Source organism: Astatotilapia calliptera, chromosome 13, assembly GCF_900246225.1.
Source record: "Astatotilapia calliptera chromosome 13, fAstCal1.2, whole genome shotgun sequence".
NCBI lineage: Eukaryota > Metazoa > Chordata > Actinopteri > Cichliformes > Cichlidae > Astatotilapia > Astatotilapia calliptera.
Genome location: NC_039314.1, coordinates 14296791 through 14322360, shown reverse-complemented (window position 1 = coordinate 14322360; position 25570 = coordinate 14296791). Strand labels below are relative to the sequence as shown.

Sequence of the window (25570 nt, the reverse complement as noted above, 5' to 3'; positions counted from 1 at the left end):
TCTTTTTGTAGCTGCTTGTGGGGTCTCGCGTTAAGGCTTCGTAGGTATTGTTGTCACTGAGGAGAGTAGTGATCTTTGTATGGTAATCTGTAGTGTTTAGGACCACGGTGCATCTCCCCTTATCAGCTGGTAAAACAGTGATGTTGTGGTCTTTGCTCAGGGAAGCGACGGCCTTCTTTTCCTGTATCCTGTATTTCCTGTATCCCCCAAGAATATCCTTTCAGGGTGTGGAAAATAAAAAATCAACTTTAATTTGCATTAATAAGGTTTTAAGATATTTCTAAGCTGTTAAAATGATTTTAATAACCAACAAAAGATCCATAGTAAAAGATTGAATTTAAAACCGATTAGGTCACATTTTGTGAGTTATCCACCATTAATTTCAGGACAGGACAGGGCATGTCTCACAACAGAAAATTATTAAAACAGAATTGTATATTATAATGTGGGTAAAATACAATTGCTTCAAGCTATTTCTTTTGGAAAACACCTATGTTTTAGTATCATGACACTCTAAGCTGTGACATCAGCCCCAAGTGAAATAAATGCAACATAAGAAACAAACAATCATACATGGTTTAAAGGAAATTAGACATGGCTTCAGTTTATTTAAAAGTATTCAAATAGAGTAGTAAAATGTTCCTTTGTGCATGACTATCATCACTTCACAGTTTTTGTTAATTTAATTAAAACAAGAATTAGTTTTTCTAATAATACGTTTGCATTCAGTTTGCTTTGGTGGCATCAGTAATTTTCCGGTGGCTCACAGGTTGGTGTTGATTTTGTGTTTTTCCACTGGTAAACCTTTCACGTGGCCTTCCTGTCCAGACCTGTTTTATTGCGCTCTACTTGTCATTTTTAATCCCATGTCATTTGTATTATTACGTCAGTCATTTAACTATTAAATCATAATGATCTAATCATAAGTTAATCTAACAAGTGGCTGGTTTTTGTTGTAATATGACATTGATTTTTTCAAGCTAGTCACATTCACTCTAAAGAAATGTAGTGCATAGATAAGCGGACCACACATTGATAATGTTATCTGATAATGCCCTCAGCGACGTTTCAAGTCAGCGATGACGGTAAGGGCTGCATTCCAGCCAGGGGAACCCATCACACCCCCACCTAAAAATGACATATCGACATGGAAAAATTAGCCATCCTGGCCGTCATTTATCATCAGCAGTGAAGGCATGGGCACATCTTAAGATCAAAGGTTCATTAAGTGTGCTCTCTAAGACCAGCTAACATTGTATTATTACTGTACAACATAATAAACAGCCTTATTTGCAATTCTGCGTTCAGCTGAGCATTAAAAGCAAACCTGGATGACAGCCACTGCCACACAGATAGAGCCCTTTAATTGGTGAGCGGTAGTCTGCGAGAGAGGGCAAGGGTCGTGTTAAGTAGAGCTGGTCCAGTGACATTGATCCATGGAAGATATTCTGTAAAAACAAGACCAAAAGTTTAAATTCCCCTTTTGTTTTTCCTTCCAGGGCTATAAGTAGAAAAATAGCCTCCCTTGTGGTTATTTACTGTTTTCTTCATACAAAGGAGGCAGAAGCAAATGCAGTTAAGCAATTAAGTGTCACACAGTGTGTGAACTTTGATTCTGGCTCGTGCTGTAATAAAGCTGCCTGTCACCATTAACTGCTTATACAACAGCCACGTCCCAAAGTAGGCAGTTAGTGACTGAACACTGAAAATAATGCAAATGACTTCCTCATCCAGTGAACAGCTGACTGTGTCAAACAAATAAGTGGCGTGTCAACATTCAAAGTGTTGCTCAGTGCTACAGCATCCACAGTGCATAGTATCTACCCCTCCAGTGAGCCCAAAGATCCTCTCCAGGTCAGGAGGGGCCAGGATGTCCCTGCCCACCACGGACTTTTTAAACCCAGGGGCGTATTGCTCTACCCAGTCAAACACTGAGGAGACAGAAACAGACATGCTTTTCACTCAAACACATTAATCAACATACACGACATTTAAAGAGTCCAATTCATTTGAATATTTTAATAATTTTGGAGAAAATATATTCCTAAGATTCACCAGTCAATTTGTAAACTTGACTCATTGTTCCATTTAAACTGTAAGAAAATGTCTAAGAAAGTTCCCTTCAGTGTCATTGAAGCCTGCTACAGTGAGGCTTTAGAGCTTGAAAAGAAGGTAACTGGACTTCTTTAGGTTTTTTAAAGAGGGTTAAGGTCTCATCCAGGAGGCTTCTTCGGGTATTTAAATGCTAGCAGGTTTTATCCCATACATGAGCCAAGGTTTGACAAAAGGTGTGGCTCACTACAACCAGAGGTTTCAGGTGCACTGGAATATCATGCTTTGATAGTTCCTCTGATAGACCTGCTACATAAGTGATGACAATGTGGTTCCATTTCTCCCTCATTCTGTTTCTCCCTTGTTGGTTTCTCACCTTATTTTCGTGCATCTTTGCTGATTTGATGAAGGACCAGTTGGAGTAACCACATTTTTTGGGAGTTTTTGTTACTTGCATGTGTTCCATTGTTTCCCTTTCTAGATAAGAGGGAACACTTTCTGCCTGGTGTTGCAGGTTCCTGATCACCCCAAGTTCACATTTCAGTAGGTGGTGGGAGTCAAAGAGTAGCTACTGGTGTGTGTGTGTGTTTTCAGTAAACTACAATTTTGAGGCTTCCATCCTCCTAAATGCACACAGCCAGAAATAGCAAACTATTAATCTTTGTATTTTCCCTGGTAAACTTTATGTTTCTATCCACTGAGGTCACATGAATACTGAAGGCTTCTACTTCTTAGATTTTGACCCAGGTGTCATCCACATATCTACTGTGGCTAGGTTAGGTGCTATTAATTTGAAAGAGCCAAAGAGCTTTACTTTTAACTTCCTTCATGGAAAGGTTGGCTATGGGAAGTCCATGGCAGTACCCAACCCCCCACACCAAAACAATAGTTGCATTTAACATACATGCTGCTGAGGTAGAAGTCTAACAGTGTACAAATCTGATCGAGGTAGGGCTGGTTCTGTTGTGTAAGGAGCTGTCTTGCTGTAATCAGTTTCTCACAGTCGCCACTGCCTTGGTTGCAGGTATATAAGTAAAAAGCAAGACCACATCAAAGGACACTATGGTTTCATGTAGATCTAGTGTACGTTCAAGGCTTTTTCTTTTGAAGTCAGTAGAGTTTTTGATATGATGCGGTGTTACCCACAAGCACAGCTGAGATGGTGAAAAGGTGCTTGGAAATGTTGTATGTGGCTGGGAGGTGGAACATCTTCAAAAAACTTCAAGAAGTCCAGTCACCTTTAAGATCTTAAGACTACTATGAACTGGATGACTGTGAATCTAAACAAACATACTGCCATAGTAAGCTAGAACTAAATCTACCAGCAGTAAACATGTTTGGCACGCTCAAAACATTAAGAAGTCCAGAGAGTGGAGCATTTGTGTTTCTAACCAGTGTCTGCAAATGCCTCCCGGTCCTGGTCTGTCCACTCCCTGCCTTCTATATAATAGGGGGTGAATTGGGTAAAAAGTGACACCACATGGCAGCCAGGGGGAGCCAGAGTAGGATCCAGCACAGAGGGGATGGTCATTTCCACCATAGGCCTACAAGACCAGAGGAACATGATGCAACCAGATGATGGATTGACAAACATGTTGGATAAAGATTTTCTAAAGATATATTTGGGTGATAATGTTCAAGTAAGTGCTGACTGTGAATTCTTTTATCCTTAGCGGGATGTAAACTAGTTCAAGGGTAAGTAAGTGTTATCTGTGAGATAAGGATACTGCACGTGGACTACTTATGTGAGTAACCTGGAAAAATATATGTTGAAAATACATAACCTAAAAAAATTGTATTAAACTATATGAGAAAGTATATTTTATTGTACAATCTCAAAGGTTTTAAGGTTGAAGTGCTAAACATTCACACTACTCACTTTAATACGTTCTACCATTTGCAACTACACAGTTAATCCCTTATCTCAGTAACAAGCGCCTAAAACTTTGCCCTGTATTTTCCAGTTCACTAAGAAGTGTACATGTGCACTGCACAAATCTGTGCTTGAACATTAACTAAAGCTAGTTTTCTTTTCTTCCCCAGAACATCCTTTGTAAGCCTTTGTAAAGGCTTATTCTATTCTATTCTATTCTATTCTATTCTATTCTTCCCTCAGTGGGACATTTCAGCTTGATTTGGCATGCACAAATCTGACATTTTTAAAAGAACACTTATGCGAAGACATGTTCACCTTGCTGAGGGTCGTTCATTTTTTGCTTCCTTATATGCTGTTTCCAAAACATCCACACTTTCGCAGTTCAGATGGATTGAGCACTGATGGTGTGATCCAGGTTTATCACCTGGTGTGGGAGATGCTAAGAAGTTTGGCAACTTGTCTACTGCCACTGTTAAAAAAGAAAGAAAGAAAGAAAGAAAGAAAGAAAGAAAGAAAGAAAGAAAGAAAGAAAGAAAGAAAGAAAGAAAGAAAAAAGAGATCACAACAGGTAAAATGACATGGAATGAGTGTATGTGCTTCATTTTCTTTCATTTTCTTAATAAACTTCAAATTTTGGTCGAGCGTGCAGAAGACACTGGAAGCTGAGTAACTGTTGAGACCCAGTTTCTTCATAGGATTACAGTTTTTTCTGATTGCATAAGCACATTTTTGTAACTATTGGCTAATTTTGCAAAACTCTTCACACAAATAAGAAAACCTGTCACCCAATAATCAAAACATTGTAGTTCTCTTGCAAAAGCAAACACAGCTAGATTACAGTTTTTTCTGATTGCTTAAGCACATTTTTTGTAACTATTGGCTAATTTTGCAAAACTCTTCACACAAATAAGAAAACCTGTCACCCAATAATCAAAACATTGTAGTTCTCTTGCAAAAGCAAACACAGCTAGATTAACTCTTCACACCTTCGTAAAAATGGTGTTTCCGTATCAAACAGTACACACAAGCCATCATCTACTAAGCACACAATGCGCCAACTGCACACTGATGGTATGAATACAAAACACATCTGGCTTTTGCTTTCTCTGTGCACAAGGTAGGCTATGTCAGTTTGAGCTCATACTTCTGTCATAGATCCATAAGCATAGAGGGATCCAAACTTCAAGTACTGGTGTTTATTCAAACACATCAAAACAAACACAAGTGTTTATTTCCAAGTATAGGATTATTTGCAATCGCTATAATGACTATATGGGTTACTTGGTCTGCAGTGAACATGCTTCCTCTGCCCCCAGCATCTGGTCATCTAGCAATTCTGTAAAGTAACAATTTCAGTATTTTTACATCAGTGGTATTGGTGTGTTTCTCATTGGCATATGGCAGTGCTACAAATCTTTGTGCGAAGTGACTGTACTAACCGATTCTCATTTCAAGACGTCCTCATGGTACTTGCTACAGTGTAGCGGCTCGAGTTAGGCTGGACCCGTTGGCCAGCTACCCTCAGGGTCATTCCACGGTTGATTACATGGTCCACTATTGTAGCTCTGATGTCATCAGCAATTCTGTTTCTTACTCTTCCTACCCTTCCTCTCCTCCCTCCTCATCTTCCTCTCCCCCCTCCTCGTCTTCCTCTTGCTCCTTGTCGTCCTCTTCATCCTAAATCCTACTTCTTCACCTCCACGTCCTCTTCCTCGGCCTCCTCTACTTCTCACTCTTTCTGCTCCCTCCATTGTACTCCGCACACACAGCTTACCTGTATTATAGTGCTTAGGCTGATTGCAAAGTGAACTAATTATCTAAAAAAGTTTTCACATGTGAAAGTGTGCCAGACAGTTGGCAAATTAGTGTTAATGATAGCCATACATGTGTATACTTTTGCTAGGAGTGTGTTGGACATTTGGTAATTGAGTGTTGTGCAGTGAATTGTGCCTACAGTTTTGCAAAGTGTGTGTTACAAAATTGCAAACTGAGTGCAAAGCAGTTTTTGTGCTTTTAGTTTTGCAAACTCTGTGAGTGGTTTTGCTATAAGTCTGAATAGTTTTAGAAATTGTGCTACAGGAATCACAGTTAGGGTTTAAGCATTCGGAAAAAACTGTAACTCCTCACACCTTTGTAAAAATGGTGTTTTCGTATCAAACAGTACACACAAGCCATCATCTACTAAGCACACAATGCGCCAACTGCACACTGATGGTATGAATACAAAACACATCTGGCTTTTGCTTTCTCTGTGCACAAGGTAGGCTATGTCAGTTTGAGCTCATACTTCTGTCATAGATCCATAAGCATAGAGGGATCCAAACTTCAAGTACTGGTGTTTATTCAAACACATCAAAACAAACACAAGTGTTCATTTCCAAGTATAGGATTATTTGCAATCGCCATAATGACTATATGGGTTACTTGGTCTGCAGTGAACATGCTTCCTCTGCCCCCAGCATCTGGTCATCTAGCAATTCTGTAAAGTAACAATTTCAGTATTTTTACATCAATGGTATTGGTGTGTTTCTCATTGGCATATGGCAGTGCTACAAATCTTTGTGCGAAGTGACTGTACTAACCGATTCTCATTTCAAGATGTCCTTATGGTGCTTGCTACAGTGTAGCGGCTCGAGTTAGGCTGGACCCATTGGCCAGCTACCCTCAGGGTCATTCCACGGTTGATTACATGGTCCACTATTGTAGCTCTGATGTCATCAGCAATTCTATTTCTTACTCTTCCTACCCTTCCTCTCCCCCCTCCTCATCTTCCTCTCCCCCCTTCTCGTCTTCCTCTTGCTCCTCCTTGTCCTTGTCGTCCTCTTCATCCTACTTCTTCACCTCCACATCCTCTTCCTCGGCCTCCTCTACTTCTCACTCTTCCTGCTCCCTCCATTGTACTCCGCACACACAGCTTACCTGTATTATAGTGCTTAGGCTGATTGCAAAGTGAACTAATTATCTAAAAAAGTTTTCACATGTGAAAGTGTGCCAGACAGTTGGCAAATTAGTGTTAATGATAGCCATACATGTGTATACTTTTGCTAGGAGTGTGTTGGAAATTTGGTAATTGAGTGTTGTGCAGTGAATTGTGCCTACAGTTTTGCAAAGTGTGTGTTACAAAATTGCAAACTGAGTGCAAAGCAGTTTTTGTGCTTTTAGTTTTGCAAACTCAGTGAGTGGTTTTGCTATAAGTCTGAATAGTTTTAGAGATTGTGCTACAGGAATCACAGTTAGGGTTTAAGCATTCAGAAAAAACTGTAAACATCTGATACAAAACCCACCAAAACAAACCATTTTTCCAAAGATGACTAAAAGATGTACGTTTTTACCTCAGTATATTATATTGCCAGTCTTAACTTTAAGTTCTGATTGATGAAAGACTCACCGTTGATCTTGGTAACAGGTGAAGTGTAGTCGATCTGGTCTACTGCTTTGATGAATTCTGAAGAAAGAGCAGACTGTAGTGATACAAGAGGTCAGAATAAGGGACTTTGTTCAGAGCTTTGCTTAGAAATGGTGTTCAGTTTTCTGAGTTACCTGTGGTGTCAGGTTTTTGAAGGTAATATATGGGGTAGCATTTGATAAAACAACTTTACTGTGGATTTCTGTGCCGTCCTTTAGCACCACACCCTTAGCATCACCATCTGAACCAACCAGGATCTGGCTTACATCCTGCCAAAGATAAATGCAAGAAGTTAGGGAAGCTAGAACATAATTTCCCATGAATCCATGAAATAAACAACATCAAATCAAGGTGATTACCTTTTCTGTAAAGATGTCAACACCATAAGATCGAGCAGCACTAGCAATAGCCTGAGACACACCTCCCATGCCTCCTTCTACATAACCCCAGGCACCCTTTTCCTTCTCCACCTCTCCCATCACATGGTGCAAGAGAACATACCTGCAAGTCAAAACCATCAAGTCACTTGTAATTCTGTCCAGCTAGATCTAAGATTACGAGAGTTTGGTTGTCATAGGCTGCTGTAAAATGTGTCTCACCCACTGCCAGGATTACTAGGACTGGTCATGGCTCCTATTACACCATCAGTAGCCAGAGTGGCTCTCAGTGGCTCAGAATCAAACCACTGAGTGAGAATCTTTCACACAAAATACACGTTATCTATGCAATCTAAAAATAAGAGGAACTAACGTCTTTGTTTAATCGCTAACCAACCTTCATTATTGGAGCAGTTACGATTTCATAGAAGTCTGGAAGGTTTTTGCCCAGTTTTAGACCTTTGGATTAAGAGCCAGAAATATTAATGACTAAATTAATGCAGTGTACAAATTAAGTACTTGCTAAATTTGGAGAATAAAAAATGTTTAAAAAATAAATAAACCAACCCACCACATCTGAAGATGGGCATCAGTGTTTTAGCTGCAGCCACCCTCCGTCTCAGTGATCCAGAAGTGAAACCTGGAATATCTACAGGTGGAGCATCCAGGAGAGGGTTCATAGCATCTGCTAGCCTCTCCAAGTGTGCAACAAATTCAGGATAAGCCTGTATGTATGTTGAGGAATAGGTGAAGATGTAGGTAAGCAAAGGTGTGTGGGATTGTATCACATAGAAATAAAGGTCCAGCAAAGCAAAGAACATTTTTTTGGATCAACCTAAATGAACAATTACTTATTATGTTTATTTTCAAACCTAAATCACCTTAGCATCCTTCTGTGAGAACTTGCCGATCTCCATCTGGTTGGTGGCCAGATCTGAGCCCAGAGTGAGAGAACGTGGAGGAGCACCTCTCACCCCTTCCTCCAACATGGGGGTGAAGGCATGGGGGTCTCTCATATACACCTTCAGCCCATGTTTCTGAATTTGTAGAAAAAGGGGGAAAAATGATGAACTGCAGCAAGGCTAAGGACTGATATTATCTCATGATATCTAGAATCTTTCTTTGTGATTCTGGTTTTGTGTACCTTGAGCTCCAGGTCTCTGTATATGTGCGGTCTTAACAAACTGAGCAAGTAGGAACACCTAGAGAAGCGGAAACCTGCAAACCAATGTAATTTCTCTTAGAGGAGTAAAATTTTAGGTTACTTGCATAACCTACGGTTCCCAGAGTAGCATGAGTGCGATATCTCACTACGGGATGCACCTCCCTGCATGAAGCATGTCTCTTCTGTATCTCTACCAATCCTGATTGGCTGGTGATTGTAACGACCACGTCGGGCATAGCCTCCCACCTTTAAATAGGTTGCGCTATTAGATAGTCATTATTTAAGATAAGCACCTCTTCTTGCTTTGCCCCAGCACGAAAGGTTGCTTGGTAAGACGACTCACTCATGCTACTCTGAGAACTGGGGTTACGCAAGTAACCTAACGTTCTCTTTTCAAGCATTTGTTTCGATGTGTCACCATGGGAAATGGAGACTCCCGTATTGCCAGACAATAGTTATCTACTTTTATTTCAAGCAATCATGGCAATATATCTCCACAAGCAGTGCCGGTCCTAGCCTGTTTGGCTACTCCCTCTGCCCCCCCCCCCACCCCACACACACACACACACACACACACACACACACACACACACACACACACACACACACACACACACACACACACACACACACAGACAAAACATAAAGCTGTTGTACACACACACACACACACACACATATGAAGAGAGAGAGAGTATGCATAGTATGGGGTTCAGTTTGAAAGAAGCCCTGAAAGAAGAGAACTATTTGTGCAGGTGGAAAAGAACGAGGCATGCTCTGAGCATGTTCACTCTCTCCTCTGACAGACAAACTGTCATTTTGATTGAGTCCAGAGATAAACTGGGGAATGTTATATGTTGTACTGGAGCCAACACAATCTTTTTGCTATTTATTATGAAGCCCAGGTGAGCCACGCCAGAAAGAGCCAGTCATCTAAATATGTTGCCAGATGAATGGCCCCCTGTCTCAGCAGTGCTATCGCCACTTCTGTGAAACAAGCAAACACTTTGGGGCTCAGTGACAGACCAAAAGGCAGCACTTTGTAACAGACACCCCGAAGAGCAAACCTTAGATACCTCCTTTGTGGAGGGTAAATGGGAATGTGAAAATATGTGTCCTTCAGGTCGATGGAATTGAACAAGTGGGCAGTGGAACATGCTTTATCAAACAAGAGTGTGTGCTTGTAAGGTTCAACACGGAGACAGAGCCTGTTGTTGCTGAAACAAAGTCTCCTTCCTCAGCAGCTTGGGTGTATGGGCTCCATACGCATATCAGCGAGGGGTCGATGGGGCAGCAGAGCCCTTACAACACACTCCAGAACATGGCAGGTGAATGGGAAATATTCAGCTTCTCCACCTGGGGTAACAGAGGAGGCTGTCAGGCCATTCTCTTCTTCCTCCCGGCATACTGACTGACAGGCTGTGTGGGTTAGCCCTTCAGTGGCCTGCCCTGATCTCCTGCCTGAGTGGGGGTACTGGTGGTAGCTGGGACTTCCTTCGTTTGGAGATAGCAAATTGAGTGGGAAGCCAGACGAACACCTGCGTGAAGGTCTATCTCGGGGCAGGAGCAGGTGTTGACTCAGTTTTCCGGGGGAGGCAGAGCTTGAATGCCTCATCCTCTCTCTCATATTTCTGCTGAATATCCCATCAAGCACGATCGGCATGACTAAAATGTCCTCCTCCTCCCTCTCTGACAGGTTTGTCAGGTTGACCAATCTGGCTCGCTCGTGCAACGCCATCATCCCCATGGATTTTCTTGTGGCTTGGACTGCGCAGTGCTGCATGCTGAGTGAAATATGTGTGATCACAGTAATTTCTTCCCAGACATTTGGGTCAGGTCTGGTTGCCATGCCCCCACATAGCACTGGCTGGTAGGAAACAAAAATGGGGGAAACATTCAGTGCCATTACAGCTAAAAGCCACCGCTTTGTAGGCCCTCTCGGTCATGATGGACTGAAAGCGGTCTGCCTTCGATGGGAGTATGGGGCTCCTGGAGGAGGCTTTAGCCAGCCATGAATGGAGGTGGCCTGCAACTAGCGGCTCCATGTGGGGCACACAGAGTAGGCCGTGCTTCTCTATGCCCTCAAAATCCAGGGAAGAAGGCCCTTGGATGGCGGTTCTGCTGCTGAACGGGAGGCCCTCCAGGAGGCAGTTACCTCTTCCAGCAGCACCAGGAAGACTGGGAGACTGGGAGTTCTCTTCAGAGAACCACTGCGGCTAGGCCCAGCTGTGAGCCCCAGCCTGTGGTTCGGTTTCCGTGACTCCCTCCTTGTCACCACCAGTGACCACTTCCAGTGGTATGACACCCGATCTATGGTGACGATTTGGGTTCAGGAGAAAACAGCTATGGGAATTAGCTAACACTCCTGTCTGTGGAAAGTTAAGCTAGTTAGCCCTAGAAGGTTGAGATTGGGCCGAAATGAGGAGAGGATTGTGAATAATGTCTATGTAGTAACCAGTGATGTAACGAGTAATCTAACGAATTACTATTCCTATCGTTACAACGCTGTTACCGTTACTAACAAGAAAATGCAGCGCAGTCGCATTGCTATTTTTCAACAAACAGATGGTTGAAGCTGTGTTCAGCTTACCGCATCTTATATCAGTTGCACGGAAGTAGCTGTCTACATAAGTAATCTGGGCGCTACAGCTTTAAGCAGCTGCATGCGCCCCCGACGGCGGCAATCACTTTCTGGCAGACGATCACTTTTTGGCACAACACCTGGAGCTAAGGGGCAAAACAATCGCATGAGTGCTGCTGTTTGACTCAGGAAGAATCGTGCTAAGCCAATCACAACTACTTTAAGATGACAAAGCAACAAGGTGATATATACCAGAGTCATGATAAACAATATATACGCAGCGTTTTTTCCTGAATAGTTTCGTCACGTTTACTATCTAAGGACAGCAAGCACTCTCTGCTTATGACCAAACAAAAAAACAGCCCATTTGTGTTGGTGGAAAAATGCACCATGTCGACCAATCAAAAATAATATGGCAACATAACATTTGGTTGTTTAGGAAGAGGGGGAAGTTTTAGGAGTGACGGCGAGTGAGAGAGACTGTAGAAAAAGAGAGAGCGAGTTTTGAGATGTGAGAGATCTGTGACATTTAGCGTGTTTGGGTTAATGTGTTGTCTTGTGTAGTTAGTGTGTAGTGTTGTGGATAGTTTTGTGTTGTGTGTCAGAAAAATGAGGCGACTGCTGTCTCCAGGTAAAAAACAGGAGTGATACACCTGCTGCTGTCAGACCTGCAGGTATCAGGCTGTGATGTTCTCCTTTAAGGTGGACAGAAATTATGTTTTTGGAGTCGCCCAAATCATTTGTGGCATCTTATTGAATGCAGAACAGCTGATTGTTATGTAATTAGTTTGAAATGGTTATTTTAAAAAAAAGGTAAAAGGTAAAATAACAAAACAAATAACTTTGTTGTTTGCAAAACTTGTGCATAGGATTTTAAAATTGACAATTGCATTTAAAGTTATGGAAGTTATGAAATATGAAATATGATTCAATAAACATGTTTGTGGTTGTTACAGTAAAAATATAACTTTTTCTACTCTGATTTTATGTTTTCTGTCTGATTTTAAATCAATTGTGTTAATACAGTATGTCAAAATGAAAACATAACTGTAAATTCAGGCACGTGAGGTTGTGCTGAAAAGAATGATACCAAACAAGGCAAAGTAAATAGTTTTTAAAGGTGGAATATAGAGGTCAAATCAAAAGTAGTTAAAAATGGCCAATTATACCCTGGACCCCAGAGGGTTGAACATTTTTTTTAAAGTAACGCAATAGTTACTTTTCAAGTAATTAATTACTTTTACAATATTGTAACTCAGTTACTAACTCAGTTACTTTTTTGAAGAAGTAACTAGTAACTATAATTAATTACTTTTTCAAAGTAACTTGCCCAACACTGGTAATAACATAAGCTATTTCAAGGTTGGTGCCGATCAAATTGGTGGACTAAGATACATGCTCCTCCTTCTGAGGAATACACAGGAAGGTACATCCCATAGTGAGACATCGAAACAAATGCTAGGAATGAGAACAGTACGTGACATAACACACATTTAATAAATATTAAATAAAGCAATTACCAGTAAAGGGTGAGTTCACCCAAATAAGAGAAAACCTGTATTTCTTCAAACAATTAGATAGTTTCCATAAAAATCAGTGTGTGATTGTTCAGTGTCACTGTGACTAGTTTTTCAGTGGAGGAAATTCTTGCACCCCAAAATTAACAAATGTATTTTAAGTTTAAGAAACAGAAACAAATATATACTTTTTTTTATATTTAATTGAGCTAGAAGTCAATCCTACCAGGGAAGATTTCCTCTGAAACAGCTGCACCTCCCAGCACATGTCTGCGTTCCAGCACTGCTGCCTGCAGACCTCCCTTCTGAAGATATGTAGCCTACAGGCATACAAAGCACACATCACTTTCACCACAGTACTGAAACCTTACTGCAAAAGCAGGTGTTAGGAAGTAACTATGTAAACTCACTGCCACCAGTCCGTTGTGTCCTACAAAGAGATGTAAAATACGCAATTTAAAACCGATTCCGATGCATGAAGTTTCAAAAAGTTGTTCCATAATTAGGTTTTTAAAATATTTTGTGTATACAGTGTGCCCTGCAGTAATGAGTTCAAAGTTGAATAATTAAGATTAAACTATGCACAGCCGTAAACGGAGTAAATTCAGTTATCTTGGAATGCAATATTTATTTTACTATACGAAATTACCTTATTTATACTACAATCCTACAAACTCAGATTTATCGTTTTTGCAAAATCTATCGCCCGTTATTACAGTATACGTCGCTCTCTGCATTTCTTTCCTACAGTCCACAAATCTCACCTCCACCGATGACCAATGCGTCGTAGTTTGATTTTAAAGCAGTGTGACTTGACCTGGAGCCTGTCACTGTACCCGCAAGGGTCACAGCCCTCCACCATCGGTTAGCCAACGCTGCTAGAGCCATGGCAGGAGTTTGGACTCTTCCACTTCAATCCCTCCCTCTTTTGTGGTGAAGTAGATCCGGGTTTCATACTGGAGGCGACCCTTTATGGACCTCATCAGTTAGGGAAATAGATACAGAGATATGGAAGTAAACTATAGTAGTTATATGATGTATAATGGTTCACTTCTGACGTATTGATAAGAGAGGGAGTGAAATGACACATGAACTTTGCACAGATAGCTAATGTGGTATTTCTGTCACATGAGGCAGTTTTTATACACTTTGAGTTTACGCTGTTACAGTTAAAGTTTAGTACACATCCTTCTTCTGCCCTGATACTGGCTACGCCCATAGCAGAAATACTAGGATACATAAAATACATTTTAATGTGGATATTTATTCGATTTAAAGTCACAAAGTAATTTTAAAAAAGAAAACCAAACGTGTTGGTGTTATTCTGGAAGTGAACACATGGTGGCGGGGTTGTTCCATTAATATCAGGTTCACAGTTCGCGTCAGCACATCGGTAATATGCACTGTATGTATTGTACGTACAGTTCAAAAGTGGGGAGACTCACTAGCGAATTGAAAAGAGCAGCATTGTATATAGTTTTTTATTTTATTTACAAGGATCTTGACTCTGCTCCCTGCTTCAATTTAAACACAGTAGCATACTTTCAATATCAAGTCACAGGACACATTAACATTACCTCTAATTCACTGGTTCACTTGTTTTGAATGTTTTTGCTGGGCATAAATGTGATAAGCTTAAAAACAAACAAACAAGCAAAAACTATGAAGCTACATTCTTTGATTTCACTGGGATATTTTAAAGGTTATGTTCATTTATCTCAAACTACTATTGCAAATGGTTTTTTTTCTTAATTTGTGATCATGTATTATCTATTATCTATATGGTTCTTTGTAAACAGGTCTCTCTTGAAAAATAGATTTTGATCTCAACTACAACCTGGTTAAACAAACAATTTAATAAAAAATATTAAATATAAAGTCTTTCTTATACTGACAGGCAGAACTTGGGAATTTGCAAAAATCAGATTTTTTTTAGTATGTAAAATGCTGAAAGGATTAAATTGATTAATTTAATTTAATTTAAAAATTCAATATGAAAAGTATGATAATCCAGAAGTGTCATCAGTCTTGGCTGGTTTGTGGCTGTATTTGAGTTATCTCACTGTACGGGCTCACATTAAGAGCTTTAAGATGAGCTCTTAACACAGAATAGTTTCCTAGTGCTGCTGTTGAGGATGTCATGTTGGCCTAGTGGTTCATTCACCTTGCATTAATGGGATAAGAGGCCATACATCATGCTATGAAACAATCCAGGGAGTAAATGGAGCAGGAGAAGGAGATCTAAGGAAGGGAGGGTGTTAAATGGTACAAAAACAACCGAACACAGCAGAATATAAGCAAGTTATCTTCTCATCTTCTCCATATAATTTTGATTTTTGACTATGTTTTGCTTAGACAGTGTAAAATAATTCCTGAGGTTTATATAGATTGTGCACTCTCTTGGTAGGGGAAATGAAATGATGTGTTATGGTGATCTAGAGTTTCCCGCTAGACCTAACATGCCTCTCCCCCGGTGTATTACAGTAGCATTAGTTTCATGGAAGAGAAATGATCCAGATATGCTGTCTGCTTGGTTTTCCTTTAAGGAACGTCTGCGGTAAATCATCCAATCAACCTTAACTAGATCAGAAGATCAAGGCAAGAGATTTTCTTCTTGTAAGCAGAAATTAACACTTCATTCCCCTTTGTCGGCAGAAATTTAACACTGATGCCCTTAGAGGCTCTCCCAGGCAATAAAGGAGAAAATTCAATTATGCTATAACTGCTCCGCACCAAAACACAATTAGCCCATTTTATGGAGAAAAAAAAAGTGATTCATGTGCCTCCAGGCAGAGTGGTTCACTAGTGAAGATGTTAGAGCTCTCAGCATTTACAATAATTTAATCATAAACTACTGTCTCAAAGCAGTCCATGAAGGTGGAGAGTGAGTATATGACGTTCTTTTACTTGATGTATCAAATTAAAGACGCTTTTAATGTTTATGATGAAGTTCACTGTTAATGAACAAGAAAAGCAGAATCAACTTTGTCATATGACAATAACAAATATTCTCTTTATTACCCTGTCAATAATTTACAATTTGTAATTTTTCAAAGAAGGAAAGCCCTGTTTTCACTTTAGTCAATTTTAAATGTGCTAGAAGAATCAAACTTACTTATTTTAGAGTTTGGACATAAAAACTGATCGATCGATCAATCAATTGTTATTACATACGTAATGGTCCAGAATTAAAGGGAAACAAAACTAATAAGAAAATCACAATGTCAAAAACACAAAACAAACAACATTAAATGAATGAAATCAAATAAATATTGATAATTTTCTTGCAAAAATGCAACAATTGCTGTTCTCCCTCAGGTTGCCCAGTCAAACGCTCAAAAGCTGACATTTATCAAAAAAAAAAGTCTGTTATATGCTAATATTTGAATTGTTTTTGCAACTTTATCATTTTGTGAAATGGGATAAAGAAATTGTGAACCATTCAATAGTGTTACGGACACTACAGATTACTAATCTGCAACTACTAAATGTTGCAGTTAAACCCTGTAAACTGTAAACTTTTGGCAAATGTCTTCATTTCGATATACAAATAAATGTTAAGTAACACAACCTCAATTTGGATATTATCTTGGAATAATGGAAAAGATGATCATTTCCACATTAATATTTAATGGAAAGCAAGTATATATAAGTGAAAGTTTACTGAATATCAATTTATTTGTACTTAAATATTGTCTATTTTAAAATCTGACATAAAATTGAGTAAAACATATTGAAATGCTTCTTATTCATGTGCACAAAACCATTATGATGTTTGCACATCATTTACTGTTATGGACACTACAGCCTACATGCTGCACATAACTCCACACCACAAATCTGTAACATCATTTATCCCTATGCTCGCAGCAATGTCTGTAGAATGGGATAAATATGTATTTTAAATAATTAATTGTGGTAATGTAATGTGTCTATTTTCTGTTGCATCACTGAGTCATACAGTCCTGTAGACAAAGTTGACAACTTCACACATAACATTTTGATATCAAAAAATATACATAATCAAGTGATATGTGCCCTACATAATATGATCATATAATAAACAATACGTTCTTAACAGCCTTATGTTTCATATGACATTATAACAATTGCTTAAAAAGATTAAAAATTAGCATAGATTTGCAAAAAATGGTTTCATAGTTGGTAAACATCCCATGCTTGATATAATCCAGCCTACAAAAGAAGCATAATTATCACTACAATCTTTTTTTGCACATGGAAATGTGTTACAGAATAATTTGTAGGGTATTTGCATATATATTAGTGCTCTCAAAATTAGTGATTAATATTATTATTATTATAGTGATTATTGTGTAGGTCAACTATGGGATTGAATGGAAGCCTGTAGGTTGCAGCATGTGGCCTCTGTGGTTTGGGTTTATTCAAAAGCATCCAACAGACACTGGTGTTTAGAGGCTGGGTCAGCCCCTCTGAGGTAGTCCTCAAGCAGTTTTTGCAGGGAGAGTTGTGGCTCTTGCTTCTCATGATGGCCACAGCCACCGAGGACTATCATTTCCATAGGGATGTGTCTAGTCTCCAACAATTCGGGTAGGTGTTAAATGTCAAAGTGACCTAAGTGGCATGTCACTTTGATTCTAGAACTCAAAGTTTTCCAACAGAACACTGCATTGTAATGAGAAGATCAATTACTTCTGAACCTTATCAATGATTGGTGTGTGTTAGTGGGCTGAGCCTCACATGGACATTTTTTAAGCACTTTTAACACAATTCTTGTTATTTAGTTCTTTATGTCGACTGTTATTACATACACAGTCTCTTCAATTTAGCAAATAATACCGATCTAAATGTTCTTGTATCCTATCAAAAGGTTTTCCAGTATTTTTTAAGAGAAGAAACACAGATTGCAGTTTGTATTTTAGACAACACCACAAATCACACTAGGACAGCAACAAAAGTGACAACAAAAACTGTGAAATAGTGACCCTGGCCCATTTATCTTGTAATCACGCGTGTCTCGGTTTGCTCACAGCCACTAAAACATTTTGAGGCTGACCTACAGTGATCTTCGGGTCTTTTGATGGCTTGCACAGATGAGCTACCATGTAGCAACACCTCAAGTCAAACGCCACATGACCGGATTTGAAACGCTCATCAAAATCCAATCATGAGGGGCATGGATATCATCCAATGGTGTGAGGAGTACTTGGCTATCGTAACCAATCAGAGATTGTTTCCTCATCGCGGCCTGTGGTGGGGCTCGCTGTGCGTTTGCCGTCACGGCCTCCCTTTCCTGGCTCCCGCTGCTGTCAGGGGTAGAGGAGGGGAGGGAATGGTGTAGCAGGGAAGTAACTGTGAAAGCTCCCCAAGGGAATGTAAAAGTTTAAGGTCCACGACCAGCCGTGCACGCGAGCCAGAAGACTTAACACATCCCCTCGTTTCTCATGGAAACAGATGGATTTGTGAGGAGGCGTCGGATGACAGCGGGGACCACAGGGAATGATCCCGGGGTTGCAGGAGCCTCTGCCGGGGCAGAAGTTCGATGGCTTGGGGGCAGATTCTGGGGAGTTTCAGAAAGTATCGTGGGAAGCCTGACACCCCGGATCGGAGGGGAAACTGAAATACAGACTATTGATTTGATCCGCAGTGCACAAGATGCACAGTCAGAGGACTCTGAACCGGACTATGAGGGTTTGCCACAGGGAGCTTCCACTAGCACCCACATGTTGGCTGGAGCTGTGGCCGGGATAATGGAGCACTGCCTCATGTTCCCCATCGACTGTGTTAAGGTAGCACGGCTCACTGGCTAACCAGCAAAACCACAACTTTCTGTGATTGTTGAATGCTTCGTCTCCGTAGTCCCTGGTGTGGTCTGGGGTTACCATTCATGTAGCCATCACGCATATTAGCATAGCCCATTAGCTTGCTCGCTAACCCAAACACGCCGCAGAGCTGGCTGCTATGAGGACAAGGTCAGTCGGCTCAGTTAGCGTTTAACAGCCGTATTAGCTTATTTGTTAGCATGCTGTTACAGCGTCAACCTGAGTGCGAATAACGTAATAAGTTGTTTAGCCGCCATTCAAGTCAAAAAGGAGTAGCTTTGTGTAACTATTAACGTAATTATCAAATCAGTCTGCTGTCAAGAGTTTCAGCGGATGTAATGTTACGTAACTGCACGTTTGTGCGAGCAAACGGGGAACCACTTGCTTAATAAAGAGGTGTTAAGTTAAAGAGAATGAGTCAGCCATTCCAAAAATAACAATGGAGGAAATGTGTACTCTGTGTTTACAAAAACAAGTTGTTCTCTCTTGCAACTTACGCCCTTCCGGCTTTGACTATTACAAGATAGAAGACAATTTGCCCCTTCTCCCCCCACAGTGGAGCAGCTGCTTTCCCAGAAACCCAGTGAAAAAGCTGCCTGGCGCAGCAGAGCAACTCCCTCACTCATCCCCCCAAAAAAGATATTTTACTGCATGAATCATGCAGCTTCAGTGAACCAAGATTTGTTTTATTTTGTGCCACACTGGCCCAAAGAGGTCATTGTTACAGCCAAGAGGAAGGCGGCCACAAAGTGGTTTCAGGACACTGAGCTGTGTTTGGCAGGCAGAATATCGCCACTCTCACTTCATCCGTGTCTTTCACCTGTAGCGCACTTAGGCCAGTTACAGGCCTGAACCTGGATGAGGGCATTTTTATTTTTTTATTTGTATAGTTTCTTTTGTGGAACTAGTGTAGCTCAGCATTTTCCCAACCAAGTCACACATGAGATCTGGCTAATTGAAATGCAGCAAAGTGCAGTCAGGGAGTACCAGCACACTAAATACTGGACACCCTTAGTAGAAGCATGAATTTGTTTACATATTAGAAGTAAAATCATCAAACTTTTTTAAAAGTAGTGTTTAGTATGCATTTAGCATTAGAATTGTATTTTTGCAGAGTAGCTATACCAAAAAAATCTTTCCCTCGCGCACATAAGCCTTTCTCTTAAGTACTGTAAATAAAGTTCTGAATAGGCTGGCATTTAGTCATTCTTGTATCGTAAATCCCAGTAATTTGCTGCGGCTCTGAAGAAGTGTGCTACACTTTAGAGTATTTGACTCTCTAGTCAATGAAAAATGAAACCCAAAACAACCCTTTGTTGTTTTTTTTCCTCAAAGAATGGATGGACTTGTTACAGCATAGCATTACAAAGGTCATTGCTTTGTAGTTATATAACCACAGGCTATAGATAAACAAAGCAAACCTACAGCTGGTGAGGACTCCACACATGTGTATGTGTCACGACAATGAGTGACTGAGGATATTTCAGCCTCTTTGCAATACCCTGCTAATACTACAAGTGTGTGCACTGACTTTGTGTGCAGTATGCTCATAGCATTGCTCTGCAGAGCTGTGCATGGACACAGTGGGGTTTAAGTTTGTCCATTCAGCTGGAAGTTTGGTATTTAGGAGATTATGTTGCTGTTGGTGCCTTGGAGACAGACACAATCATCTAGTCCACTCATGCAGCCTTCTATAAATATCACATACCAGGTGATTTAAACATTAATTGTTTGCTCTTGTCTTTTAATGTGTCTATATAATCGATCATCCACCTGTGTGTGAGCGTGTGCAAGGAGGAAAAGAGAAAGGTGTGTTTCAGGGTCAGTGGGAAAAGAAGCTTAGAGGAAGTCAGCTTATGTCCCTTTGTGACCCTGGAGCTTGTAACTGCATACTTCCTTGTATTCATTTATGCATGTACACCAAGATACACCCCACACAATGTCAAATACCTCATTTCCCTCATTTAACCCGTCATTCACAATGCATTCTATTCAGAGCTGTCTTCATTGTCTTCTTAGGCAGACATATGGAACAAGTTCAATTATGCATTCTATCCTATTTTTAGATCAGAATCAGGTCAAACGCCGCAAACATATCGCTTAATTCTAAGTTAATAGTGGACAGGATAGTGGCACACTCTGCTCACGTTTCTATTTGACATCAGAATGCCATTTCTTTCGCAGACACGAATGCAGAGTCTTCAGCCCGACCCTGCAGCCCGCTACAGGAATGTGATGGATGCTCTTCGCCGGATTGTAGCCACAGAGGGAATCTGGCGGCCATTGAGAGGCTTGAATGCAACAGCTATTGGGGCGGGTCCTGCCCATGCCCTGTATTTTGCCAGCTATGAAAAACTCAAAAAGACTCTAAGTGATGTGATTCATCCAGGGGCTAACAGTCATTTGGCTAATGGTACCATAAAACATCCATACACAGTTTATGTTATAAATTAATAGATCGTGTATAGCAATCTTAGCCATGAGATCACTGTAACCGGTTGATATTTAGGACTTTCCCGACTCAAAGAGTGTTGCCAAATGCCCTCGTCTGTGAAGCTGCTGACTCAGCCTAATCTGTGTGCTGCCTGACCAGTCCAAAAAACCCCTGGCAGGACATCAAATCGGATAAACGCTTTTCATAGCTACAGTTGTATACTGTAAAGAAAAGCCAGGGACAGCTGTCGGCCACTCAGTGGCTTCAAGGAAAGTTAAATAGTGGATCGTGTAAAGCTAAGCCATCTCAACTTAAAAAAAAATAAATAAAAAATGTCAGCCATTACCTTGTTCTTCCTACACTCTCTTTCTTCTGTTTCAGTTTAATGGGAGGCTGGGTAAGTCCTCTTTCTCCCATCTCATCTACCTTTTTTCCCCTGTTAGTCATCTTTTATTAAGCTTAGGCTTCTGATTGAAATCCCTCAAATGAGAAATAAGCTGGCTTATCCACTAGGTGTCTCTCTTTGCTTACATTTTGCTTTACAAACCATGGTCAGAAATGTTCTTTTACACCAGCAGTTTATTAAATTTCCAGAAATTCTGCTGTGAGTTGCTGTTTTGAGCTGGAATTTTAAAAAAGCATAAGCTGTGCCGAGGTCAGATGGGTTCTGTTGCAAGTGAAAATTCTCTTCTGCAGTCTCTTCTAGTTTCCTATTTTGCCGTAGTTATCTGAATGTGTAGTGACTTCCGAAGTGTGTTTGTTTCAGGAACAGCTGGGTGTGTGGCCACACTGCTTCACGACGCAGTCATGAACCCAGCTGAAGGTAAGGGCAGCATTTTGAGAGTTAAGATGTGTATATATATATATTTTTTTTCTATTTCAAAACAGCAGTTTTGGGTTTCAGTAAGGAAACCTACAGGTGCCACACCTGGGCCAACTATCTTCACATGTTGGCCGCAGCCCTGTAGCTTCACATAGTCACTTTCACAGCTGTCTGTAGACCACCTGCCCAAACATGTCAGTAGAAGGACACTGGTCTGAGCTCATTTGCAGCTGTTAGATGGCTTGCAGCTGTCTGAGGAATTACATACTATGTCTTTGTATATGTTGTATGTTTATTCTCTTAAGGATAGCTTTACTGCAGGTGATGGTTTCCTAATTTTTCGTTTCTTTTTCCTTGTCTTTCCACCTTTGCGCTACCATCTTTGGACACCATGTTTCCCTCAGTTGTGAAGCAGCGAATGCAGATGTATAACTCGCCCTATCGCGGCGTGTTGGACTGTGTACGTGCAGTGTGGCAGAAAGAGGGCCCTACTGCATTCTACCGCAGCTACACCACCCAGCTCACTATGAACGTGCCCTTCCAGGCGCTCCACTTCATGACCTACGAGTACCTTCAGGAGCTGTTAAACCCTCACAGACAGTACAATCCCTCATCGCACATGTTGTCTGGGGCTTTGGCCGGAGCGATCGCAGCCGCAGCCACCACGCCTCTGGATGTCTGCAAGACCCTGCTCAACACCCAGGAGTCTCTAGCCCTTGGCTCCATGTCTTCCGGCAAAGGAGCCCACAGACACATCTCAGGCCTGGCCCATGCCTTCCGGACAGTATACAGGCTGGGCGGCCTGCGGGGCTTCTTCAAGGGAGTCCAAGCGAGAGTCATCTACCAGATGCCCTCAACAGCCATCAGCTGGTCAGTCTATGAGTTCTTCAAGTATGGACTCACCAAGCACCAGTACAACAAGAGGAGAACACAACAAATGGAAGCTGAGATGTAGATACCTCTGTGGTGTAATCTACTCTGAGCTCTTTCTACAAGGAGATATTAATGTGCACATAGTATCTCACTAAAATCCACTTCAGTTGTCCCAATCCCATTCAGACATAGCAGATAAGAAAGACATCCTCAAAGGCAGTTTGAGTTGATATATTTCTTTACCACTCAAGAATAGATATTGTTTAAGTCACAGGACAACACCGTGATGTAAAAGCGAACCAGCTGATCTGGAGAAGTTTTCAAACTAGCATCCTTTGATTCTTGAAGCTGAGGCTGTAAGGAGTTCTAAGCTGAAAGAATAGTCAGCAGGGGGCAGTAGTGTTACTTTGTTGCCTCTAGTAGTTCTGTAGCTTTGCTGTCCTAGAACTGGATTTTTATTTTTCCCATCCAGAGTTTGAGTTTGCAAATAACTGACTCGTCATCCAGATCCCTCATAACAGACAGAGCGTTCAGTTCTTAATTCAGCATCTTAAGCAATCAACTTAAAGCAAGAACATCTACATTTATTTCCTGAAAAGTGTCACTGTCCAGAAACCTTGAGACAATAAACCAAACTTGGCCAAAGCTGCAACTCAAGTTGAGAGAGAGTATGTTTTCCCCTATAAATTAACTTGAGACTCCACAGATTAGGAAAGAACATCTTAGTTTCTACAGATTGAGGTAGCCCCCCTTTTTTTGCAGGCAAAGTAATTAAAAAATAGTGAATCTACTTTGTTTTTTCAAATATCAGTGTTAACACTTTTGCTTATGATTTAATTGGGCAAAAAATACAAACGTTTAGATGCTCCCAGGTGTCAGAATTGTGTATTTAAGTAGTTTTTTGGTCATTTTGATAACTCAAATCTTATTTTATTTCCAGAACATATATTATTGTTTTCCCTAATTCTGTAATTAGTCACGGTCTACCTGTTTGGCAGAGGACAGCTTTAAAAAAAGAAGAAGAAGACCTTTATGTGCATTAGCTGGCATTAACAGTCTTGTAAACAACAGAGCTTCATTGTTAGTGCTCAACAGAAAAGGTTGTGTACATTATGCTGTATCCAAAAGAGTCTCAAGAGGCTAGTTATACAACTGTACCCACACTGAATACACTTTAATGCAAGCTGTCATTCTTATTGATTGATGTCTGATTGTTTCTGGCACTGAATTGCACTTGTGGAATAAAGACCCAGCAGTCGGGCTCTATTCACTGTTATTAAAAGGTGGGGAGCCCAACTTTCTTTAAATGTTTTATTTTTTTCCCCGTGTGTGTGTGCACGCTTTGCAAGAGAATAACTCAATACAAAGGTGTGAAGCTCATATTCATGGACCACACACAGCCCACTTTTATGTTAAGTGGGTTGGAGCAGTGAAGTCCTTACATAAAACCAATAAATGAGGCATTTATTAACAAAAAAAAACTGAGAGAGAACATGGTGGTAGGGCTCCATTCACCTTCTTTTATTGTGGTATGGAAGCCCATAGCTAATGTTCTTATCAGTAAGAACTCATAAGTAACTGGAAAGCTCTCATGAATGTATTCTTAACAACTTGTAACACAATGCTTGGTGCCATGCTCCTCTGAAGTTTACATACTTTGCGGAGCCATCTGTTGGGCCAGATCTTCGGTGGAGCCATTTCTGGCCTTTGGGCGATATATTTGACACCCCAGACTTAAAACACTCTTGCAAATTCACCAGTCAAAAAGGTAACAATTGCCGTTTTACTCTGTATAAAAGATCCAAAGCGTTTGTTTCCCTTTAGAACAGAAAGCATAGAACGGGGTGGATCAAAAGGGAGGCGAAGCCTGCAGCCACATCTGTGCTGTCAGAAACACATGGTAAGTTTGTGTGTGTTTGCAGGTATTTACTTTTCATCCAGGGCAGGTACAGTTGTTTTGTCTTGAGCACAGGTGCACATTTCAACTTTGACCCCCTCAAAACTGAAAGTGCAACTTGAACTTGTGAACACGCTGGCTGAATTCAAACTGCTGGAAGAGTGAAGGTTTGGAATTTGGAAGAAAAAAATATAAATCAAAGGGTGAATGGTGAAGACTTCGGAGATGGATCATATTGATTATGCGGAAGTCTGTGTCGAAGTAATGGTCAGTTTTTAAAAATCTGATGGACGCAGACACAAACATCAGATTTTGATTAATATTTTCAAAAAGCAACATTTTACTGTAAACTTTAATTACCTCAAGTACACAGAAGACATCGGCGTAAAAGTTGGGAAAAAAACTCAATAAATAACCGTATGTCATGCATGCTGTGCTTCAAGACAGGTATATGTATTAATGCAACAAAGGTACATCAGTCACCATGACTCATGAGTTATTCATCATATTCACATTCATATCTTCAGTGTCAAGTCTGCAATTCATGCAACAAGCTAGAAAAAACATTCTGAAGCAGTGAATGTTTATTCTGTCATTTTCAAGTGTTGTAATCCTGATGGACTAGTTTTAATAACTTTGTCATGAAAGTAAAAATATTGACAATTACAATAAAGTTCAGTTCTTATTTTTTTTCATGAACCATAGAAAACAACAAAAAAGAAATTAATATGATTAGTTACTCATAAATCATAATGTCTGAAATTCCAT

At 40.5% G+C, this 25570-nt stretch overlaps 2 protein-coding genes across 3 annotated transcripts; one reads left to right on the top strand and one right to left on the bottom strand.

The window, feature by feature from the left end:
• Positions 1-577: 577 nt before the first annotated feature.
• pyroxd2 (pyridine nucleotide-disulphide oxidoreductase domain 2) lies at positions 578-13968 on the bottom strand. The gene is made up of 16 exons (XM_026190756.1): positions 13739-13968; positions 13385-13404; positions 13201-13294; positions 8856-8929; positions 8593-8748; positions 8283-8436; positions 8109-8170; positions 7934-8031; positions 7694-7835; positions 7469-7603; positions 7317-7389; positions 4244-4397; positions 3445-3596; positions 1825-1931; positions 1328-1448; positions 578-1128 (listed from the first exon to the last, which is right to left on the bottom strand). Exons 1-16 carry the CDS (start codon positions 13860-13862, stop codon positions 1058-1060), a joined length of 1737 nt encoding a protein of 578 aa, XP_026046541.1. The 5' UTR covers positions 13863-13968; the 3' UTR covers positions 578-1057.
• A 4235-nt stretch (positions 13969-18203) lies between these two features.
• Positions 18204-24212, top strand: slc25a28 (solute carrier family 25 member 28). Of its 2 annotated transcripts, none has more exons than XM_026190320.1 (4): positions 18204-18742; positions 20960-21188; positions 21976-22032; positions 22437-24212. In XM_026190320.1, the coding sequence occupies exons 1-4, from the start codon at positions 18398-18400 to the stop codon at positions 22985-22987; spliced, it is 1182 nt and encodes a 393-aa protein (XP_026046105.1). In that variant the 5' UTR covers positions 18204-18397; the 3' UTR covers positions 22988-24212. The 2 variants fall into 2 exon arrangements, with proteins under 2 accessions (XP_026046105.1, XP_026046106.1); XM_026190321.1 differs by lacking the exon at positions 18204-18742 and adding an exon at positions 18761-18925.
• The last annotated feature ends 1358 nt before the right edge of the window (positions 24213-25570 follow it).

Bases quoted from the DNA above. Each gene is read 5' to 3' on its own strand.
- pyroxd2 (XM_026190756.1), bottom strand. From the start codon at position 13,862: ATGGCTCTAGCAGCGTTGGCTAACCGATGGTGGAGGGCTGTGACCCTT. The intron at 8,749-8,855 runs GTACACAAAACC...CTACAAATTCAG, and splicing joins ACAGAGACCTGGAGCTCAAG to AAACATGGGCTGAAGGTGTA. The intron at 8,032-8,108 runs GTTGGTTAGCGA...TTTGTGTGAAAG, and splicing joins TAACTGCTCCAATAATGAAG to ATTCTCACTCAGTGGTTTGA.
- slc25a28 (XM_026190320.1), top strand. From the start codon at position 18,398: ATGGAAACAGATGGATTTGTGAGGAGGCGTCGGATGACAGCGGGGACC. The intron at 21,189-21,975 runs GTACCATAAAAC...TGTTTGTTTCAG, and splicing joins TAACAGTCATTTGGCTAATG to GAACAGCTGGGTGTGTGGCC. The intron at 22,033-22,436 runs GTAAGGGCAGCA...TGTTTCCCTCAG, and splicing joins AGTCATGAACCCAGCTGAAG to TTGTGAAGCAGCGAATGCAG.